This window comes from Anas acuta, chromosome 11, assembly GCF_963932015.1.
Source record: "Anas acuta chromosome 11, bAnaAcu1.1, whole genome shotgun sequence".
Classification (NCBI taxonomy): domain Eukaryota; kingdom Metazoa; phylum Chordata; class Aves; order Anseriformes; family Anatidae; genus Anas; species Anas acuta.
Genome location: NC_088989.1, coordinates 13,387,660 through 13,409,396, shown reverse-complemented (window position 1 = coordinate 13,409,396; position 21,737 = coordinate 13,387,660). Strand labels below are relative to the sequence as shown.

The 21,737-nt window shown below is 36.9% G+C and overlaps 1 protein-coding gene across 19 annotated transcripts in view; it reads left to right on the top strand.

Moving 5' to 3' along the window:
• DOCK3 (dedicator of cytokinesis 3) overlaps positions 1 to 21,737 on the top strand; it is a 214,339-nt gene that overhangs the window by 19,864 nt on the left and 172,738 nt on the right. For 18 of the 19 annotated variants that reach the window (XR_011100400.1, XM_068694743.1, XM_068694739.1 and 15 more), the window contains exons 3-5: positions 9,792 to 9,832; positions 12,036 to 12,091; positions 15,689 to 15,785. Coding sequence is in view for 17 of the 19 variants with exons in the window: in XM_068694743.1 (XP_068550844.1) it covers positions 9,792 to 9,832; positions 12,036 to 12,091; positions 15,689 to 15,785 (194 nt within the window). In the remaining 2 variants the exon portion in view is untranslated. Of the gene's footprint in view, positions 1 to 9,791; positions 9,833 to 12,035; positions 12,092 to 15,688; positions 15,786 to 21,737 lie in introns of those variants that run through there. The other variant, XM_068694756.1, reaches the window with a different exon arrangement.

The following is a 21,737-nucleotide window of genomic DNA, read 5'->3' as shown; positions in this document are numbered from 1 at the left end:
TAAATACAGTTCCTTCTTACACGGCTGGAGATGTCTGTTTGAATAAATTGCACAATCCTCTCTTTTATTCATGTGAATAGTTTGACTGAAGTTGTTGCATTTAAAAGGAGAATTTTTATCTTAATGTTCAGAGTAAGCAAGTGGTGGAAAATATTTATTAAGAAATAGGTTGACAAGATACAGTATCAGAATGTTTCACTAAAATCTGAGATTGAATAATGTAACCTTAATCCTGAAGTGTTAAAAACAAACTCAAAACACAGATCCACAAATTTGAATTCCAAATTTACGTTCCACAGTGTTGTAGGCTTGTTTTTGTGTTTGTTCAGTTTACTTTCCTTTTTCATCTCCAGTGTTAAAGTTGCTACATAAACCTTTTGCGTGCATGTCAGAAGTCTGCTTTTCTTCTGTCATGCCTGGAACTCTTTTGCTCGTCTTATATTCAGGCGTTCTATTTGTTTACCTGCTGACTTAACTCTTTAATGAAACAGTAGCCTGATGTATGCAATTTTTCCAGAATAGCAATGGCTTCCTCACTTGCACATATAAAAATTTCAATTAATCTTACGGCTCAGTGGTGATGTTTAATCCACAGAGAAGCATGCTATAAACAATTGATGTGTTGTTATACCCAGGAATTGATAATGTGCTTGTTGTGTTTTTTTGTTTTTTTTTTTTTAAGTGTGGTATAACGGGCTAGGCTTTATTCAAATGCTGGATGTTGATTGTGTTGATTGTCATCTTTTACAAGGTCTTGTGAATTAGTACATGGTGCAAGCTCAGGAAAAACTACTTGATAAGGATAATGCAACTAAGGGAAAACAGTATATATAGTTGAAAGTGGTCATGATATTTTTCAAACCATTTCCAGTAATCTGGGAAACTTTCTTAACTCCAGGAAATAAAGGCACAATAACAAAGGAGCAGCTTGTTCACAAGAAAGCAGCAGAAGGTTAATCCAGTCTGTCTCTTTACAGTGTTACAATAACTGGTCTCTGTGTATTCCCTTTCCTAGTAGTTTTGAGGGCAATTCCTCAAAGGAAGTTTGTGTCAGTCTTCAAGATTGTTGAAAAAGGAGGCCCTTGGATTGTTGAAAAAGGAGACCCTTCCTGGGTGGAAGATATTTGTGCAGGTGATTTTTTCACTTGCCTGTGTTTTTTTTAAGCCCTCTATCCTGTCATTTTTTTTGAGATGGCTTTAGCATGGACTTCATATATAAAAAATAAGATTGATATTATGCAGCTCCAAATGTTATAAAAACTAAACTCCTCTAGATATCTAGTGGTGAACAGAGTGAAATCCAGCTGGTGACCAGACATCAGTGGTGTTCCCCAGGGGTCAGGGTTGGGGCCTGTCCTTTTTAATATCTTTGTTGATAATTTGGATGAGGGAATCAAGTGTACCCTCGGCAAGTTTGCAGGTGACACCAAGTTGGGGGAAGTGTTGATCTGCTGGAGGAAAGGAATGCCCTGCAGAGGCACCTGGACAGGATGGGTCAATGGGCAGAGGGCAATGGGATGAGGTTCAACATGGCCAAGTGCCGGGTCCTGCACTTCGGCCACAACAACCCCATGCAGCGCTACAGGCTTGTCTCCACAGCTTTCTTCTTTCTAATCTTCTTTGAATCTTTCCATTTACGATCGTGCCACTGAGAGAGAACTGTGTGCTGTACTTGCCATGCACTGGGAAGGTGAAAGGGTATGGCAGCAGTGTGCCACCTACAGACGCTGAAAGGCAGAGCTTTCTAGTCTCAAGTGACAAGGCATGAGTACATTCCTTGTTTGAGGTGCATGAGGAGTGCACAATTAAGAACGCCCTCTCTTTGTATCACAGTGGCTAATGCCCTGCCACTGACAGTAGCTGTGAGTGGCATTCTAAGTAAACTTACAAAGACAGTTTTGTCCATTTATTTTTTGTTGGTAGGAAGCAGTTTTCTTTAGATTATAAACGCTTCAATTTCAGTGGCTTTAATTAGTACTTTGAGTTTCCTATATATTCACTGAAAAGGAAGGTGATGCCTGAAGTACCAATTAAAAGAATGTTATCTTACCCACGTGAATTCTGGTGTCCACACAAATATTTAGTTGCATGGTTTAATTTTTGTGTATGTTAGTAGTTGTGTTCTTAATAAGTGTAATTCACATAGTTTCCTTGGACAGCATGGTCAAATGAAGGCTTTCCAGTATTTGGGGCAATTAAGAGCAGAGAGAGCTTGTAATTAGCTTTTCTTAATTTTGAAGAGCTCTGCTTGAGAAGTGGTGCCCCTGGTGTGCCATCATGTCTCCAGTGAGATACCCCTTTTTGCTCTTTGCCTTTTGTGGAGTGTTCCTGGGGAACTGAAGTCTCTTGGACCCCTGCAGCTGCTGTGGAAAATTCTGCCTGGCTATTCGAACGAGCCTTTTGGAGAGCAGGGAGGGCTTCTGGGTGGCTCTCTATTTGTCTGAGGCCAAGATAAAATGCTAAGATACAGTTCTACATCTTCTGCTTTTGTGGTGGCATCTCTGACTGCATTATTAGCATCTTCCTGTGGTTCTGCTGGCATCGGGCTGCTCCCTGACGTGGTGTTGGCAGCCTGGGCTGGCATTCATTTGCTGCTCATCCTGTCCTGGCGCTGCTGGGAGCACCAGGCTCAGAACAGAATGGTCTTGGCATTGAGTGGTGGTTGCAGTGTCAGACAGCTTTTGCTAAGCATTGTTGCCATCCCTCTTCTGGGTCACTTTGAATGCTGTTAGCTGCACACAAAGATACCCTGCAAGCAGCTTATGTGCAGATTAAATGATAAAAACAATTATTCATTGACCCAACATGTGCAAAAGATAGTTTTCCTTCAGATGTGAGGGTTACGCACAGCACTGCGAAGTCTTACTAGTGTAAAATTCAGAATGAGTAGCTAGAAGGTGTCTGTGTATATATATCTATAAAATATATAACCTACTAGATGTATAAGATTATATATATTATACCTAGTTTAATTAGGTATGCATATTGGAATAAAAACTAAATACACTTCGAAGGTTCAACTTTCCTACTTGGTTTTGGTATTAGCTATTGAGCAGTTTCAAAAAATTGTTTGTTAAATGTAATAAATAAAAGTTAAAATTAAACAGTATTCTATAAGATAGTTGTCTGCTCATAATAAAATACTTTGGTATAATTTGTATAATTTTCATAGAACAAACCAGCTTTTTTTTTTTTTTTTCCAATAAATTCCCAGTTTGGGGTTAAAGATGGAGGGTGCAAGATCATGCTTGAAAGTTTTGTTTAATTTATAGTTAGCTGCAGAAAGCCATAATGTTGTCTGTGATAGTGGCCTCGTAGCTGGAAGTTGTACTTAATTTAACAGACATGTTGGGATTCAAATATTTGAAAAAAATTCTAAAATACTGAAGGTTGTCAGAGTAGCGGAGCTGCACGTTTTAGTTACAGAAACCCCTGGAGTTCTATTTAAATTCTGAAAAATATTTTAAAATTAAAAATTTTGTTTTCACAATTAATTTTGACCTGGTCACTAGGACGGTAAATAAATCTGTTCCTAAGGGAGACAGGTATAACTATTTGTGTGCAGCACTCTTTGTTTTTGCAGATTTTTGTGCTGAGAATCACTTCTTTCCTTCTATGGTTTTTAGTAGTTTCTCAGAACAAATGTTGCAAAAGTTTGCTTTTCTTGACAAAATTAAGGTAGTGAAGGTAACTTGGTCTAGGCAAATGTAGTGCCTCAGAGAAACTGCTTCTTGGCCCAAACTCTGTTTGGAGCCCAAGTCGTTTATAATGTGATTGCTGCTGCCTTTAACGTCTGATTTCCTCATATTTAAAAATCAAATCTCCCTTTAAATAATGCTCTGAACCACTGATGAGCAGGGCACCCTTCCGATAGAGCTTTAAGTAGAGGTAAGGGAGTAGAAGGCTGTTACTGGGTCTGACTTGACTTTGTTGTGTCCCTTGGCACCCTCTGGTTAACATCTGGGCTGGGTGCTCTATCCCAGTTACTCTTTCATACCTTTATATTGTAGCAATTGCAACACGAGACCCTCCTTTTGCCTTGTTTAAGCTTGAGGGTGAATTCTGCTTGGCATCATGACATCTCTGTTTTGGAAGGCTTTAATTAAAGCTTCTAGTTTTTTATCCTAAAATTGGTGTTTTGAAGAGTTTCAGGAAGCTTTTTTTTTTTTTCCTTGACATGTCACCTCAACAGAGACAAATAGGATAGATAAAAGGTTCTGTCCAGTGTTTATCAGTCTTTTTGAAGCTGTATAATTAATGGAATAAAGGTCTGCTTCCTGACTTAACAACCAGTCAGCCCTGCAATTTAAATTTAGGTTCGTTTCCATTGTATGCATAAGATCTGGAGTTATGAAATTTAAATTTTGGCCAAAAAATGCAAAGCTTTAAGAGAGGAACTTAATAATGCAAAATGCAATTATCAAATTTCTAGATAGACTTCACATGGTAATGTTTTAACCGTAGCTGGGAATTCACTACTGGAAAAATTGTCAATAATTTGTGACGCATCCATGAAACTGTTCTTTATTCTGCTGGTTGGAGAACGTGAGGCTGCAGCAAGTATTGGAATGTGGGCTTTGCCTGGAGAGCAGGAGCTTGTGTTACATGTCCTTGTGCTTTCAATGTAGTAAATCTGTGGATCTCAGCAGTACGGTATGCCGCTGCTTTCCATCAACAGACCAAGATGTCCTGGATGCGTGTTTGTTTAATGTTCGAGGTTGTTACGCTGGGTTTTGAGCTAGCTTATTAGTTTCCAAGGTGTTCTAATCATTTTAGAAAAACTTGGTTCTTTTCAGAGTGAGGGATGTTAAGTCTTGATTTCTCCAAAGCAAAGTGCGGAAGTGCCGGTCTTTCTGTTCTGGTTATGTTCTTAATTGTAAAATCAGGGAGGGCTTGATGTATGAAAATAAAAGATAGCATTTCCCAAGTGCTTTTCTGCTCAGAGCTGTCTTGTGAGAAACCTCAGCTTTTTACATTCACAGTTAGGCACAAAGGGAGTTTTGATTGCTGTCTCAGCTGGTCTGGAGATGCAGGACCCTGTCCCTGCTCTCAGACGCTACTACAAACTTGAATTCTTCCACTCTGATGACTTCTCTTGTTGGATAGCCCTGAGACTAGGACAGATTTCCTGAGAGCAGTAAGGAGGCCGTATGTTATGTGGATTATTGTCAAGGATTTTGGTTTTGATGTGAATTAAAATCTTCTCTTATTTCAGCCTCTTTTGCCTGAGTCTTTAGGCTGTCCATTAGAAAGACATGTTCTTTCTTAGTTCTGTTAAACTCAGTGACTACTCCTGCCCTGCACCCAGCCTGGAGGCATTTTGATGTCAGTCCTATCCCTGGCCACTTCATGAAATGCTTTCCCTTGGGAAAATGTCATTTTCTCAAAGGAATTTGAACCTCAGAATTGTGCCCACAATGGAGACAACTTGAAGCTCTGGCGAATGGTGGTCTTTGTTAATTATTAAAACCTGACTTTTTGTGGAGTTATTTTTGCAGGACAATGAAGATTTGTGTTCTTGTGTGGCAGATTCTACTAGCAGATCTTTTCTGTACAAGTTTGAGTTCACAATTTCCCATGAATACTTACATAATTTATTTCCAGAATTCTCTTTGTCATGGTGTTATCTATGGAATTTTTTCCCTACAGTCTTGGTGTTTTGTTACTCAACTTTAATATTAGAGCTTTATTTTTTTCTGGAAAATAAATAAATATCTTCCAATTAATTTTTGTTTTTCTACTATTGAGTACTCAAAAGGGGATTGGCTTTTTCCATGTGACAGACTTCTTGTTGTTTAACTGGAAATTTGGAAAGGGTTATGAGGTGGCTTTTGGAAAGAATATTGTGTTTTGTTCAAGGTTCTTTCAAAGGGAAAGATCAATAAACATTGGTAGCTCTTCTAATCTCTCAGATTATGAGACTGAGATGTGCAGGTCTGCCTCAGAGCTTCTTTTGCAATTTAGTTAGAAGCTTCAGCAATAATGCAGTCCTGAGTGATACATCTCTGGAAAGAGTGTTTTTTCAGTCCTTATCAATGAGTATGCAGGTTTCTGGAATAAGGCTTCAAGTTTCCCACACTGAATTTCCATATGTACAAGTTGTTGTGGGAGGAAACTTCAAAACGAGAAAAAAAAAAAAAAAAGCACACACAACATCCACCTTCAAGTAACTTAAGTAAATAACATGTGATGCTAGTATATATGTTTACAATGCATTTGTCTGTCCTGCCTCTTTCAGAGAACTTTCTGAATTCCAGGATTCAGAGGAGCTAGTCAGGAAGCCTAGTAATTCTTGGAGCTGAAAAAGCCCCATAGACAAATAAAAGGGTAGGGACACATTCTTGCAATATACTGATAAGAATACTGCTACTGTTCTTTTCTTTAGCTTTTTATTACTGGTCTGCAAGTATCTTACTATGTGAATATATGGATAGGCAATGCATTTTGCAGAAGAAGTTTTGAGCAAGTGGTCATCTTAATGTGCAGTGGGATCAGGCATAACTGTTTACTTCTGTTTTTGTTTTCCTCCAGTGCTATTGTCCTGGAATTATTTCTTCCTGCAAGTCTCTGAGGAATTATTTTCCTGTGTAGGTTATACAGGGGACAGAGCTATAGATCAGCCTACTTCTCAATTTTCTTGGCTTGTATCAAATATTGTCAGGTAGAATCGAGGAAAACAACTTGTATATGATCTTCTTTTCCCTGGGTTTGATCTTTCTCCTTAGAAGCACAATGATTAGGCTTTATGGTTGGTTAGTTCAGGCACTCTTAGTTTATCTACACTACATCGTGCTGTCTGGTGTAGTAGAGCTCATAGGAAAGCATAGTTAGAATAGTGATTTAGGATACAGCAACTTGTCCAGAACACACAGGTATGGATGTGATTAATTCATTTTTTTTAGTACTTGGATTAAACTTTGTATTACGCATACTGAAAATGAAAAGCATAGGGTATCCAGGTCAGTTAGATTCAGAAAGTGTACACAATTCCTACACCAACAATTTGTTTTACTGAAGTGGTATGTCCATCACGCTATCAATTTTGTAAAATAAGTAAAATAAAAATTGTTTTACATCACCACTCATCAAAATCTATCCATTAGACAGCCTTGTTGTGACACTTCCCTATAAATACACATCGTCACAATGTTAAGTCCAAAATCAATTCTTACTAATTAATAGTAATTACTAGAAAGTTAATCTGTTCAAATTGTAGATGCTCACAATTGTTGATTAATATTAACTTATTCACAATATTCTTGTCACTTCATGGACAAGTTTTTCTGAATTTTAAAATGTTTCTCACCATTTCATTTAAGTCAATAGGCTTTAAAGGAAATGTATCACTAGAGAATGAATGACGTAATTCTAAAGTACTAGCACTTGGATGTAGTATGGTAATATCAAAAAATGTTAGCACTGAGGTCTAACTGTGTAGTCCACGTAGTGATCACAACTGAAGCAGCTCCCTGGATTTGATGGCTGTCATGATTAATCCTCTAAAATAAATATTCTTTAAAAGATCTGGTTAGATAACTATTAATGTGTTTAAGACTAATTTTAAGAAAAAAGATTTAGTTCATTGTAGTCGATAAAGTAATGCAGATGCAATAAAAAAAAGCAATGTACCTTTTCTTACTGCTTTGACTTTGAGATACGGAATGAGGTTTCAGTGGTGTTCACTGTAAGCAAATAAGGAATTATATCTTACAAGTTAGTGCTTTCAAGTACTGCAGAGCTCTTCCATCTACTGCATCTTGCTTGTGAGGAGTTGGAGGAAACTTAAAACAGAGAAGGGTGATTCTAAAAATACTGCTCTGCACTGAGAAAGAAAAAAGAAAGGACAGCCAAGATCTGGAGAACCTGATCTCCAAGATTAAAGGGAAATGTGCAGGTTTTCAAATGTATAAAAGTTCCTACAAAAGGAAAGTCAACAAAATATTTTCATGTTCTCAATAATAATGATCCTGGATTCAAATGGTGGCAAGGAAAATTCGGATTATAAAGTATGAGTGTATTGTTTGAGCCGCTGAATCAGATTGCGTGGTGAGGATGTGCCATCTCCCCTTGGCAGAAATAAATGCTCTGCCTTTGAAATACTATCTCAAAATGTTGCTTTTACATGCAGTCTTCTTGGCTGATGCTGATCGTTGTGAGAAATTTATTCTGAAAGGATTCATGTACAGCACCATCACTTTCAAATCAGTCTGGGAGGAGTAGCAGGATGTTCATATATGCTCATGTACTGTTTGTGGTTATATGCTTATATTAACTTGATTACCATGAAGTTTGACCAACTAAGAAATAAATTGAAAACAGTTTTATTTTGCAATGTAAACAATGCCATGGGGAAATTTTGGTGTTCTATCATATTTACATAAGGAATTTGTATAATAAAGAGATGCTTTTTTTCGTACTAGGGTTTATGAACGCCTTGAATCTGTTTTCTTTCATATTGATTCAAGTTTCTTTACAAAAAGAAGTAAAGACTAGGAGGCTGTCTTGAAAACAAAATCAAGGCACACCGAGTCTCTAAATGAGTCATGTCATAGCTCAGCCAAAAATAGTGCCTTTTCTGAGGCAGACGAAATACACATTTACCTGGTTCTTTTCTTCTCTATTCTCCATAGCAAATCACTGACCAGTTGTCCTAGTGCTCTTCTACATGCTACAGATATTAAATTATATCTGTCTTAGGCAGAAAAAATTAAAACTAGCAAGTTGCTGGGAAAATTACTTGGAGTCTTTATGGCCCATGGATTTGGATTCTGTGTAGTCACTGAGTTGTATCACATGTTGGTATTGCCTGTCTGAGTGCTGGGCCACAGCAGGAGAGCTGCCTACAGGCAGTTGTGCCTGGTGTGCAGGCCACCTCCCAGCCAGCATCCTGGCGTGCTCTTTTGGAATACCCCACAGGAGCCCAGCCTCATGCGCTGGGGCTGAAGCATCAGACCCAAATCCGAGGAGAGCAGTAGATTTTTAACAATGATATGTGGCAATTTTGTGTCTTGTGACATGGAAGAGCAGCTGGCCCATCATGACAACTTGAGTGTGCTCCTTTTCTGTGGTTAAACTAGGTGGTGTTTTCAGCACTTTTTTATCAGGTGAATCATTGTCTTGCATGGAGTGACATTAATTTCACCTGTGCAAAATAGAAGTAATTGAGTTCTTCTGTTTGACTTACAGCCTTTGTAGCTTTGGCTTTTACTTCTGATATATTGTCCTGTCTGGTGCTGTTATCTGATGGGGGATGCAAGAATTAATAATTGGATTTTTGAAATTAAATCCTGAAGTCTTTTCTCTAGCCTCACAGGTACACATAAGACCAGACATACGCAAAGGATTTATCATTGTTTAAACAATGTTAGAAATGTATGATAATAGCTCTTCCAGCCTTTAAAGGGACAGGTTTGGGCAGCCTGGATTTTTTTGGTTGAGATAAACACTGGGAAGAGACTCCTGTATCAGCATGTAAGAAAAATGTTCACTGCATGAGCGCTGAACACATTTTTCTAACTGGCTTATGACTGAGTGAAGCGACAAAGTGTATATTAAGCTGCTTTTACTCCTGGTGGGAATAAATAGGAATATTCCAAGTTCTTGATTGCTTATCATTGTTGCAGAGCAAAAAAAAAAAAAAAAAATAAATAAAATATATATATACATATAAAATTTGACATGAGGCACAGTGAGTTTTGAGATCTCAGTGATTGCATAGTTTTCAGTCAGTTTGCTTCCATGTAAAGCCAACAATACCAGAATTTAATGTAGTGTGTTTTGTCTGATTTTAGGCTGGTACAGAGGTGTTTCCATTAAGAAGCCCAATGTAAAGGTAAGTGTCAATTTTTAAGTTAGATTGTCTACTTTGCTGTTGCAACCCTTGTAAACTCTTAGCTTTTCCTGCACTTAGGATTTTAATTAAATCTAATCCTGCCACTTTCCTCATGTTTATCTTCTAAATTCAGAGAAAAATACTCGTCATTCCCCAAAAATCATAATTTTATCCAGTTTAAGCCTCTTCCTACTCCTCCGAAAAAAAACAGTAGAAGGGTGATGCACTTACACTCCTTAATTCAGGATCTTTTAAGAACACATTTAAAATTTTATTATTCTAAAACAATTTTGGAAAAGGTCTGAAAAAGTTTTAGACTTATACAGTTTAACCACTGCATTTGGTTTTCCGGTGATACTCCAGTTCTGCTCTTGGAGAGCTTTTTCAACTGTTCCGATATGAATACATGTATATTTATGTAAATGTATGTATCCAAACATGTAAACAGTTTCTCCTATGTAACCATAATTTCATTGTCTTTTGTTATAAATATAGCTTGCATTTAAAAAGGAAAGAGTATCAGATTCTCATGTGTAACAGATCACTTTTTTCCTGATGCTACCAGCATTATGTTTGCAGAAGCATAATCCTCTCTTAATGGAACAGCCTATACTTATATTGTGTGCGTTGGTAAGCTTATGCTTGAGTTTATGTTCAGTTTTGATAAGAGAGCCCTTCAAACCTTCCTTGGTTTCTTAGGTAACTAGCACAGGATCACTGATAGAGACATTAAGTATTGGAAGTGAACCAAACAAGAAACTGAATTGGCATTTCTTCCTTTTCTAGATACTCATATGGCTGAAAGCATGAACAGTTGCTTTTTTTTCCTGATGAAGTCATTCCTGTTGTTAATCCCTTCTCCTTCTGCAATGTCAGTCTCGCCTGTCCAAAGGAAGGAGTTTTTCTTAGCATTTTGGATAAGCCTTACTTAGTATTCATTTCAAAACCCTCACCATCCTGGAAAATTTTACTCCTTTTATACAGGTTTTAAAGCTCTAAAAATTTGAAGCTCAAATTTGATTACTGAATTTTTTCTGAGAGTCTGTCTGCTGTTTTTCACCTGAAGATTAACAACGCTGATCTTGTATTCCCCACTGAAGATGTAGATTTGCCATTCTTATAGGCTGAGGTTGCTCTGAGCATTTGGGGCTGTCTTTTTTAGAGACAATGGAATGCAATGAAAACTTCAGTTAAATTACTTTTCTCCATGTCTCATCTCACAAGAACTGGCTGGCACAGGCAAGGTTAGATTCCAGCTGTCATGGGAACAGCAAAAGGCAAATACCCAGGGCTGTCCTGGATGAGTTCAGACAGTTCTTTGTGAGGAAAGACGGAGAAAAGAAGGGAAGAAGATAGCCCCAGGGTACACAAATAATGCAGGACGTTCTTCAATGAAAGACTGGTGTGCGGGCTAGACACAAATTGGATGGTGGGCTCTTTTGTTTTTTGTTTTTAAGCTTACATTGCCATTTAATGTAATGCAGCATGGTGGCAGGTAGACATGCTCTGGAATCATGCTGATGCCATGCTGTGAAATGCCCAATAGGTATTTTGCTAGCTGTGCTGGCTAGCTTACCTCTCTCCAGTAAACGTCCCTGGTAGGTAGTACTGGTACTCATGCCTTTCTGCTAACTGCAAGCTGCGTGTTTCTCAGAACTCATCCCACTTGTCACATCTTTTGACTGCTTGCTTATCACCTATTAGCAGATTATTGTTCTCGCACAGTCTTTGCAGCAGGAAGAAATTTTGTTAAGCAGAGGTCTTTTTCTCTCACTCTTGTCCATTTTGTCCATTCCAAGGCAGCTGGGTAGGATTAGAATGGCATCTTTTCATTTGGTCATAGTTGGCATACATATTATTTTTATACCAGAGCATACGTGTATTTCCTAGAGAACAGTGTTTCTGAACACTTTAGGAGCTTTTGGGAATGAAAAGTGCTTGGTATAAGTCTTTTTATGATGTTTTTATTGAATAGACTTGCAAAACTTCCTTCTGAAGAAACTGGTCTCTTGAAGATGGAGGTTTGACTTAGAGTGTTGTCCTGTTCAATTTGAATGTTGACTTTTGACTGTGGTAGTGACTTTGACACAGTAATAGGTGGGTTTTAATACGGTGTATTGGCAATTATATGTCGTGGAATAGAATATAAATGCTAAACACTGCAAGTATACTTTTCTAACTTACAGACTTTTCTCTCTTGCAGGGGATTTTTCCTGCAAACTATATTCACTTGAAAAAAGCTATTGTCAGTAACAGAGGGTGAGTGTTTTTCCTTAAGCTATGTTTTTTCTTGTTTAGAAGGGAATCTAAGAAGTATTTTTAAAAGTTAATATTAAAACTTACTGAATGGTTTTAGTTTATTTTAGTTTTTGTGCTTAAGTTTTTAAATTTAAATGTTATTCTGTAGAGCTCTGTTAGAAAGTTGTTGGTTTTATTGATGTTCTTTAGTGTTAAGAACCAGTTTTATTTACTCCTGTTCACTTTTGCTCATAAAATCCTGACTTCAGAGGTATCATCTGAAATGCTGCACACATTTTAAAGAATTCCATTTATATTTTTCATTTCTTACTGCTTCTCACTGGCAGAATTCTATATTCTGTTTTCTGTGGAGACGCTGGCATGTAGGCAGCAGATCTCACTTCTCAACAGATTTTCAGCAAAATATAGCTGACAAGGTAACCATGTTAATTGGAAACTTCAAAAGCATCTAACCCCAACGAATGACTGAAAATCTTTTACCTTTGCTGTAACAGGAAGGCTTATTAGACATAGGTTTAATTTAGTTAATATGAATAGCAATGCTGATGGCAACATAACATCAGACTTTACTGTATGTAGGCTCTATAACCTGCAAAGTTTCCTGAGATTAACTGGGACTCCTCAAATCAATATCCTGCGTGGTTATGGCTGCTTTTATCTGCATTTTCTAGATTAGGACAACTGTGGGGAGATTTAGAAATACAGTATTTCATACAGTGATCCAAGGTGGCTGATGAAATGTAGGATATAAAAAGCATTAAATGTCATTTAATGAAGTGCCTGTTGAAAAATATGTGACTTCTAATAATCTTGAATTATACGATCATCTCAATGACTGAGTGAAGTTTGTAAGGGCAGCTGTAGTACTAATGCTTCTTCACTTTGGGGTGTCATCAAATCTAGCTTTTGTGTAGAATGACTATTCCTAACATGTACTCTCCTTATGGGGAAGAATGCTTTCCTGCAATTTGTGGTTATTAGTACTTAATGTTAGTTCAGAATTTATAAGGGGTGACCTGTTCAGGATATTTGGATGCTTACTAGGATAATTAATGTAATTTTTTTAAGTAAGTATCTATGATTAGTATACCAATTGACACAACAGAACATAATACAGTTCCAAATCGGACTTCATGGTCACTGTCATGTTTTGGTAAATGAAATTCTGCATCTGTATTTAAGAATATATTTAAAGTGCTAGTATAAACACTTGCCAAATAATAAAGCATGGTATATACTGGTCTTATATTTGGGTCAAAAATACAATATGGTGTCATTAATACGTAGGTATAATATGGAAGAAGTTAAAGTTATGGGAATGCAAAGCATTTTATTTAAACGGTTAAGTAGAGTCCTCAGAGGCATTCGTTTTAAATCCAGCCATACTGTTGAAGGCTAATCTTCCAGAATGGTTTATTTTTCAATGATGCCAAGAGTTTGTAAATCCATTTGCAAAAATAATCTTTAGAAGAACTTTGGCTTTAGTATTTTTCCGGTATTAGGTAAAGTATATTGTGATTCCTTTCATCCTTTAGTTTTCTACAGTTTCCTAAAGGAATGCTGAACTATTTTGAATCCCTTCCCTGCAATAGTATTTTCAAAGATTTGAAAAGAACTGAATTTCCAGCCAGAAGTGGTTGTGACATCTTTTTTAATGCTAGTATCAATCAAATTTTGGTGGTGTATACTAAATACACAATTTTTGTTTGACAGTTGAAATGATCTTTGAATATGAGCTAAAGAATAAGTATTGAGCTCTTTGTGTTCTTAGTATCATACTTGAGATCACAAGCATATTCTGTGGAGATGTATTAAAACATGAATTCAGATTTACTATTCTTTCATTGTGGCCAAATTTGAAGAAGGAAAAAAAAGTGAAGTAGTGTAATAGGGCACAATATCAGATGCCTAGCGTCTATCAGTGTTTCGGTGGGAATGGTGAGGTCATTGGCATAACAGGAAAAAGTTGTGATTTGTCTTACTATCCTGGTACGTATGAATTGGTGCTTTCCAGTCCTAGCTTCAATGAGTTCAGTGTATACCTAATATTGTCATGCCAGGTATTTAAGATAGTGATGTTTCTAATGTATGTATATTTTAGATCTTAACATGAGATTTACTTGTTGTTGATGTGGATTTGTCTTTTTGTTTCTGAGCTACCAAAAAATTGAAGCTTTTGCTTGATAACTTTTCTACACCAAGAGTACCTTAATCTAAATCACTTCGACTTAGTTGGTAAAGATCTTCAAGATCACGAAGTCCAACTGTCAGCCTGATCTACTGAGTCCCATTGCTAAACTATGTAGTACCTTAGGCCATGTCCACACATTTCTTAAATATCTCCAGGGATGGAGACTCTGCCACTGCCCTAAGCAGCCTGTTCCATTGCTTGACTGCCTGCTCTGTGAATAAATTCTTCCTCGTATCCAATCTAAACCTCCTCAGGCACAACTTGATCCAGCTGTCCACTTCATCCTCCTCCCTCCACATTGCATTTGGCCTTAGCTAATGATGCACAATTATTGGTAGTAAAACTTTCAAAAGAGAAGTACTATAATACTATCATACTATTTTTAATGATGAATTGTTCTCAAAAAAAAAAAAAAGAACAAAACAAAAACAACAACAAAAAACAAACAAACAGGAAAACACCAAACAACCCACAAGCTTTCAGAATTAAGTACATCTCATTGTTTTCAGGTTTACTTGTTAGCATTCGTTTAGCTCTGCTCAGGGGATAGAACAAATAGTCTAAATTGTTTATGGAGTGGGGAGTTTGTAGCTTCCCTTCTGACGAATTTCAAAATAGCTGTGTGCATGGCTTTACTGCTAAAGAGGAAGGGCTGTGTGTCTTTCACCTGTGCTGTTGGATGTGCTGCAGAGACTGACTTGACACAATCTGTCCCAAAACACGTGAGCCAGTGTTTTTCATTGGCACTATGCTAGGAGCTATGGAAAATTCTTCCAATGAGATGTGCTTCAGAAATATTTTTATTTTTAATACTCCCTCTTTTAAAAATTGCTGAAAGATCAGAAGCTTGAAATAGACCTTATTTTTACAGTGTTTGACATTTTTCTGTAATGCCATTCAAAATAAATGGCAAGTCAGGGCGCTCATGACTCAGATGGTATAATGTGTTACAATGCATACATTAGTTATCACATTCTTGCATCTTAGTGTAATGACGGAAGACAGCACACTAGACTTCTTTAATTGGAAAGGAAGACCTTGACCACAAAAGGACAATTTCTGTTCTTTTGATTAGAGGGTAGCTGACTCAGGTTTCCTATCCAATATTGAAAAGTCTTCTGGATAGGAAGGGTTCAAAGATGGTAGATCTCTTGGGTAATTGATTATATTGGACAACATATGAATTGGAGGTGAAAAATGGATTGGACTGGTTTAGATGGAAGGAACACAAACTGAAGGACCCCATTTACAGGAAAAATTACGTAACACGTTGTAATCATGAAAAGTGTTACAACGGACAAAATGTTACTCTTTAAATATTTTCCTTTATGTTGAGAGATCAAAAACGAAGTTTTAGCATTTTGCAAATAACTGGTACCTTTACTAATGTTTTCCCTCTTGTCTAGGCAATATGAAACAGTTGTTCCACTTGAAGATTCTGTTGTGACTGAAGTCACAGCAACACTACAGGAATGGGCCGTGCTCTGGAAACAGCTGTATGTGGTAAGAACAGTACCCTTCTCATTGTACAGTGTTTTTCAAGCAGAAGAGACACATTGCATGCATTCCAGTCCAATAGGAAAAAATAATAAATTAAGAATTGTTAAATTCATTTTGTCTAGTGGGGTGGGAGTGCCTAATTGTGGAATCACTGATCATATGAACTTCAAATGGGCTGTGCTGGAAATATCAGCAGTTTTTGAAATTTTGCCTTCAGACCTGAAAACTTCATAGTTTAAAATAAAGGTTTTAACGTGTTCATAAGTAAGTAAGAAATAGGACGTGTGTTTAGTAACACAAAATTAAAGGTTTAAGTCCCTTCAAAGAATTACTCAGTGCAGTCTGCATTTGTTTTAGCATCTGGGGTTTGAAAGAAGAAGAGGTCAGACAGAAGACTTTCCACAGTATTATACTTTTTTTTTATGACCCAGTCCTATGGAACAGCAAATGAGAAAATTGCACGTTTGAAAGTATTTTTTTCCCTGTTCTATTTATTTATATTTTTTCTCAGTAAATTTAAGCCATAACTATAGGATTAGGGACAAGAACTGTAGGCGATGCAGTCATGAATTTCCATTCTTCCCTTACCTTACAGAAATACCTCTATGTGGAGTTTAGCTTCCTTATCTAAACCTGAAATGCCAGTATCTAGCTATCTAGGAAATGGAACCAGAAAAAATCAATTAAATAAGTCTAGTATATCTGTAACACAGCAAGCCGTGTTCCGTACTCCCTTCAAAAAGCAGTCGAGTCTATTATGAAATTAGCTTGCTTTTTGTTACTCCCACTTCTAACCTCTTCTATGATGGCACATGGTATATACAATCTTTTAATACTTCTCTTAACCTAGTGCTACTAGTTTTTTCCATTCCAAACACTTACCTCTGGTGTATGCGAATAAAGTGATCTTTTCTGTTTGCTTTGTGTAAGATAGATTCTTTTCTTTCCCTAGTGTCTTATGAAGAAGGCAACAGTAGTATACTGACAGTAGTATTGAATTTGAGAAAAGGGAATTGTTTTACTTACAAATGGGTTGAACTTCCTTTCTACTAATTATTTATTTTTGATTGTTAAAACTAATTCTTTGAGGGGAGGGAGAAAGAAAGCTCTAGCTATAAACTTTCAGTTAATGATTTTATTTATGGGACTGCGTTCTATTCTAGCTCATTGTACTTACAACATTGTGCACAACATTATTGTATTCTTAAAAAACAGGGGAAACAATTTACTGTTTTTATGTGACTTTGGAACTAGGCATTTGTTTAAAAACCAATTGGCAAAGCTTTAGAGTGGAAAAAAGCTTTTTTTCTGAAATCATACAAAAATAAATATAAAATTCTAATACAGTTATAGTTGATTCTAATACAATTGCAGAATCATTTAGGTTGGAAGGCATCTTGAGATCATCCAGTCCCAACTTACCGTTGAAGTAGAGTCAGGTAGAGCCAGTTGCTCAGGATTGGGTCTAGTCATATTTTGGGCACCTGGAACGGAGACTTGACAGCTTCTCTGGGCAATGCTGTCAGTGCTTGACCACCTTCACAGTTGAAAGAATAATTTCTTACATTCAACACTGCTGATGCAGAACTATAGCTATTTTGACATGAAAGAACAATCTAGGCTATTGTTAGGTGGGTAACAGAAGTTAGTCCCAGTCACAAGCCATCAGTCTTCAGATGGAGGAAGCGTAGATGGGTGCACAAATGGATGTGGCAGAGCTGGGATCAGGATTTCGTAACTGGTCTTCAGGCTAGAAGCTATGCTGGAAGGTCACATCTTAAAATGTGTTAAGAGACTAAACAGAAATGCTTGCTGTTGAGTCAGCGCCAGCAGAAATTTTTATTAATCCCAATCTGTAAAATGAATCATCTAAGAAATCTAATTAAAGTTATTCATCATGCTACTGAGCCTAGTCAGCTTTGTAGAAAAGTCCCATACTATAGTTAAAGTTAATATGTTAGTTGTTACTGCAGATACTTTCAGGAGGTCAGTGCTTATAAATGGTAACAGTAGGCACTTTTACAGTGCAGTACATAATAGGCAACTGCCAAACAAAACATACAGCATCTCTTAATATCTCTGAATAGACTGACATGTTCATCTCATGCTTTTTGATCAACTTCTTCCTTGGATTTTGGTTTCAAAGACCAAGTTTGTTTCAATTAAAAATTCCAAGAATCTGCTTTTAGTGATATAGTTGGGATGCATCGTAAGGTTTATATGTGCCTCTCAATTAAACAGTGGGCACTAGAATGTGCTATCTAGGAAGCCTGTAGCAATTAAAATACTTCCTGAACAGAGGTGCTGTGTTGTTTCAAGACAAAATAACTCAACTGGAAGACATTGGAGAGAGGAGGAGAATACTAGGGAATGCAAGGACAAAGCAGACCCAGGTTTGAGACACTGTTGTAAATCAGGTTATGTAGAGTGTTGGAAGTGTCCCTCAGCTCCCTGTGACCAAAGTTCATGCTATCACCAGGAAGAAACTGAGTGGGGAAGCTTGAATAGCTTTATGAGAGCAATGCAGTATTTTTAGTTTATACATCTATATACTAGGAAGATGAGCCTAAGTTTACTGTACTTCGCAGTGTTGTGAGATTCTTACAAATTTTTCAATCATCATGAAGGTAAAGTAATAGTAGAACTAGAAGCTGCGACTGTGGAGAAAAAGGCAGTTAATGGGCAATGAGTTCTGAAAGGAAAGGCTGTGCTTAAAATTAATTTGAAATAAGATGTTACATGATGTTCTCTGCTTTATAGTATGTCATGTTATAGTATCAGCATCCAGCTACTCAGAGCATACCGCTTCAAATAGTAAGAAAGCAATAAGGATTTCTGAAAACATAGGTTTTTCTCAAAGTGGAAATGGATAGGGATACAAACAATCCTGGTATGAAAAACATGAAAACTTATTCAAGGTTGTTGTTACTTATATTGAGTTTTTGTAGCAATAATGATAACCTAGTTAAAAATTGTGTGCCCGTCCAAAAAATCTCGAACACTTAATATTTCTAAAGGAGTAAAGGCTTTTATATTTTGGGGATGAAAAAAAAGTACATTTTTTTTGCTTGAATATGGAGTCTGTGTGCAGATAAATATAGTGTCATGGTATGGCAAAGTAAAGCAATTCTCTTTGTTCTGATCTGCCTGTGTGCAGGCTTCTACAATGAGCACAAACAGCTTTAGTAGCTACTTTCTGTCAAAAAGGTCACTATTCTATTTAACCTACTTACTTTGAATTTTCCTACTTTTACTGCCATTGTGTGATATTATTTTTTTTTTTTTTGGGAGGTAGTTCACAGGAACTGAGGTTTAAAACTTCTACTTTGTAAGCATTGTATACTAAGTTGCTCACAATATAGGTAGTTTCTGATAGCCGTAGCTGATGAGGTGTATACATACATGTGAGCATGTGCCTGTGTGTACATGTGTGTTGTCACTAAGTGTATGATCTTGTATTTTTATCTTGTGTTATTCTTTTGCCTGGCATTCAAATGAACATTCAAGTGTTCCTTAAAATTAATGTGGACAAGATACCTATTTCATTTTGTGGGAAGCCTAAGAAATTTAAAAGAAGGTTCTGCTTGTCCTTTCTTAGTATTACAAAGGCTTACAAAGAAAAGATGCCAGGGATTCCCTTCCCTGATAGTGCACTTAATATGGGGTGGGAGAGGAGAGAAAATATAATTATTGTTGGTACCGCTATGGGCAGATGAGCTTGTTCTTGTGACTACTCCAAAGAGTCAAGAAACAAACACAGGGCAGAAAAGCAAGAGCTAACCTTTAGGAGAGACTTCTGCAAGCACAGAGGTGTATAAAAATGCAAAATTGCATTTGTTATGGTGAAATGCATGTGTGTAGCTGTTGTGTTGTTGCCTGGCTTGGTGTTTGACTTCCATAGAGACAGAAGAAAAACAGCAGTAAGGTGAATAACTTTCTCTTTTCCTGTAGGTGTTGATAAGATTTGTTATTTTTGTACCACTTCTAAATAAAGGATCTGCAAGTTCTCTGTCAGCTTTAGTTAATTAGGTCAAACAAGACTCCTGTGAGTTGTTAAGTCAGCTAAAGAGATCACTGAAACTCACAGGTGGAGCATAGTAGCTATTTTAACAGTAAAAAAAAAAAATCCTTGGAGTTTAAGATGTGATTTGGGGACTATTTCTGTTGAAATTGCAGATGACTGTAGAGAGACCAAATGTAACTGCCCAATTTAGAATTTGGTTGGATCAATAAATGTAATTCCCTACTTTTAAGCAGAAGAGGAGCAGGGGGAAGAATGTGAAATGACTTCTGGTTTAGTTTTAGGAATAAGACGTACTGCTCTTGGGAATACAGGGACATTTTGTTGTGTTTGTGTTTTTTTTTTTGCTGAGCCTGAAACACAATTTTTGTGTTGATTATTTATTTATTTATTTATTTAAGTCTTCTGAGGTTCCTATCTGGTAAAAGAGACTGAGTAAAAGGACTTGGTGCAATTGAACCTGATCTAGGTGTTTTAAGATGGCCCTGGCTACTGTGTAGGAGCATTAGTTCAAAGCTCATCTTTGAAAACAAATGTCCTTTACTGAATCACTAGTGTAGTTTAATCTTATATTGAAGTATTTTGAGACATTTTCTCATAGTGATGTGGCTTTTACTTCAAAACTGATAAATCAGTGCTGATGCCATTTCCTAAACATTGTAGACCAAAAATCCATGGTATTATCTAAAAGAGACACATGGTGTCTGAATTCTACTTTAGGAAGTCTCCTCTAAATGTCTAGGATGGAAAGATAATGTTAAGTGTATTTCCTACATGTAGTTCTGTGCAAGCAAAGTCTAGGAAAGGTCAAGTACTTGTACTTTGAGATGTATGTGCAGAGACAGTCTTGCACATATGTATGTGGTTGCCTTTTCTTTTTGAGTCATTTTCAAGGTTACCTGCAGATACGAAAATCCTGTAGTGTGACTGTTCAAGCACTGTGAAAGAGACATCTAGAAAGTCTTGCCTGGCACAGTTGATGCTAATAGACTCTGTCATCTCTTCCTTATCCCTAGTCCTAGGTTCTGATATTCAGCAGTATTTTTTGAATTATTATTTTTTTAACCCTGGTTAAAGTGAATGAAGGGTGGGTCTTTATGGAGTGGCCAGGATCTCAGATATGAGTTTGAGTCAGTCACAGCTGATAGTCTTTAGTGCTGCACCAAACACAAAGGAAACAAAGAATAATTATTTCCACTTCTGGTAGCATCTACTTCTTCGATTTCTCAAAGGGAACAGTGCACTGAGAAAACATCTGATTGCTTAGCAACCTAATCAAAGGCTTTTAGCTGATTTGTCATTTGATTACTGGAAAATACTTGAACATTTCTCTTGATTGGATTGTGAAGGGTATGCGCAGAATGATTTGGAGCATGATGAACACTTCAGTGCTGTATATGTAAGGTGGATATTTTTATCATTTGTTATGTTTGGTCATGGAAGTGGAAGCCAGAGATAAAGAAGTGTCAGTGTGTTTTCTGTCACTGTTTCTACTCACTATATTAAGCAGTTAGAAGTTTTTGTACCCTGAACCATAGGCTTTTATGCAGCTTAGATATGCTGTCTTTGGAAAGTTGGGTGAAGTCCTTCTCGTGTATTGTTCAATTGACAACTGCATTTACTTACATGTATCATGCGTGGGTTTTTGGAGGTCTTCAGTGAATGTCATGAATTCTACACTTCTTCAGTGGAACAGTCCTCATGAGGAATCTACACTTGATATTTATTAGGTCACTGCCATAAAATTTAGTGAGCTTCAGTACATCTCCCCTTTTTAGCATGAACTTGAAGTCCAATTTAAGGGCTTTATATTTTAAGATTCTAAAGGATTCCCATAATTGCTCTCTTTGGATTCCATATTTTTAAGAAATTTAGTGCAGTCAGCCCTTTGTAGTGATGTGTGGAAGTTTAGGAGCTCTGAGGAATTAAAGCAG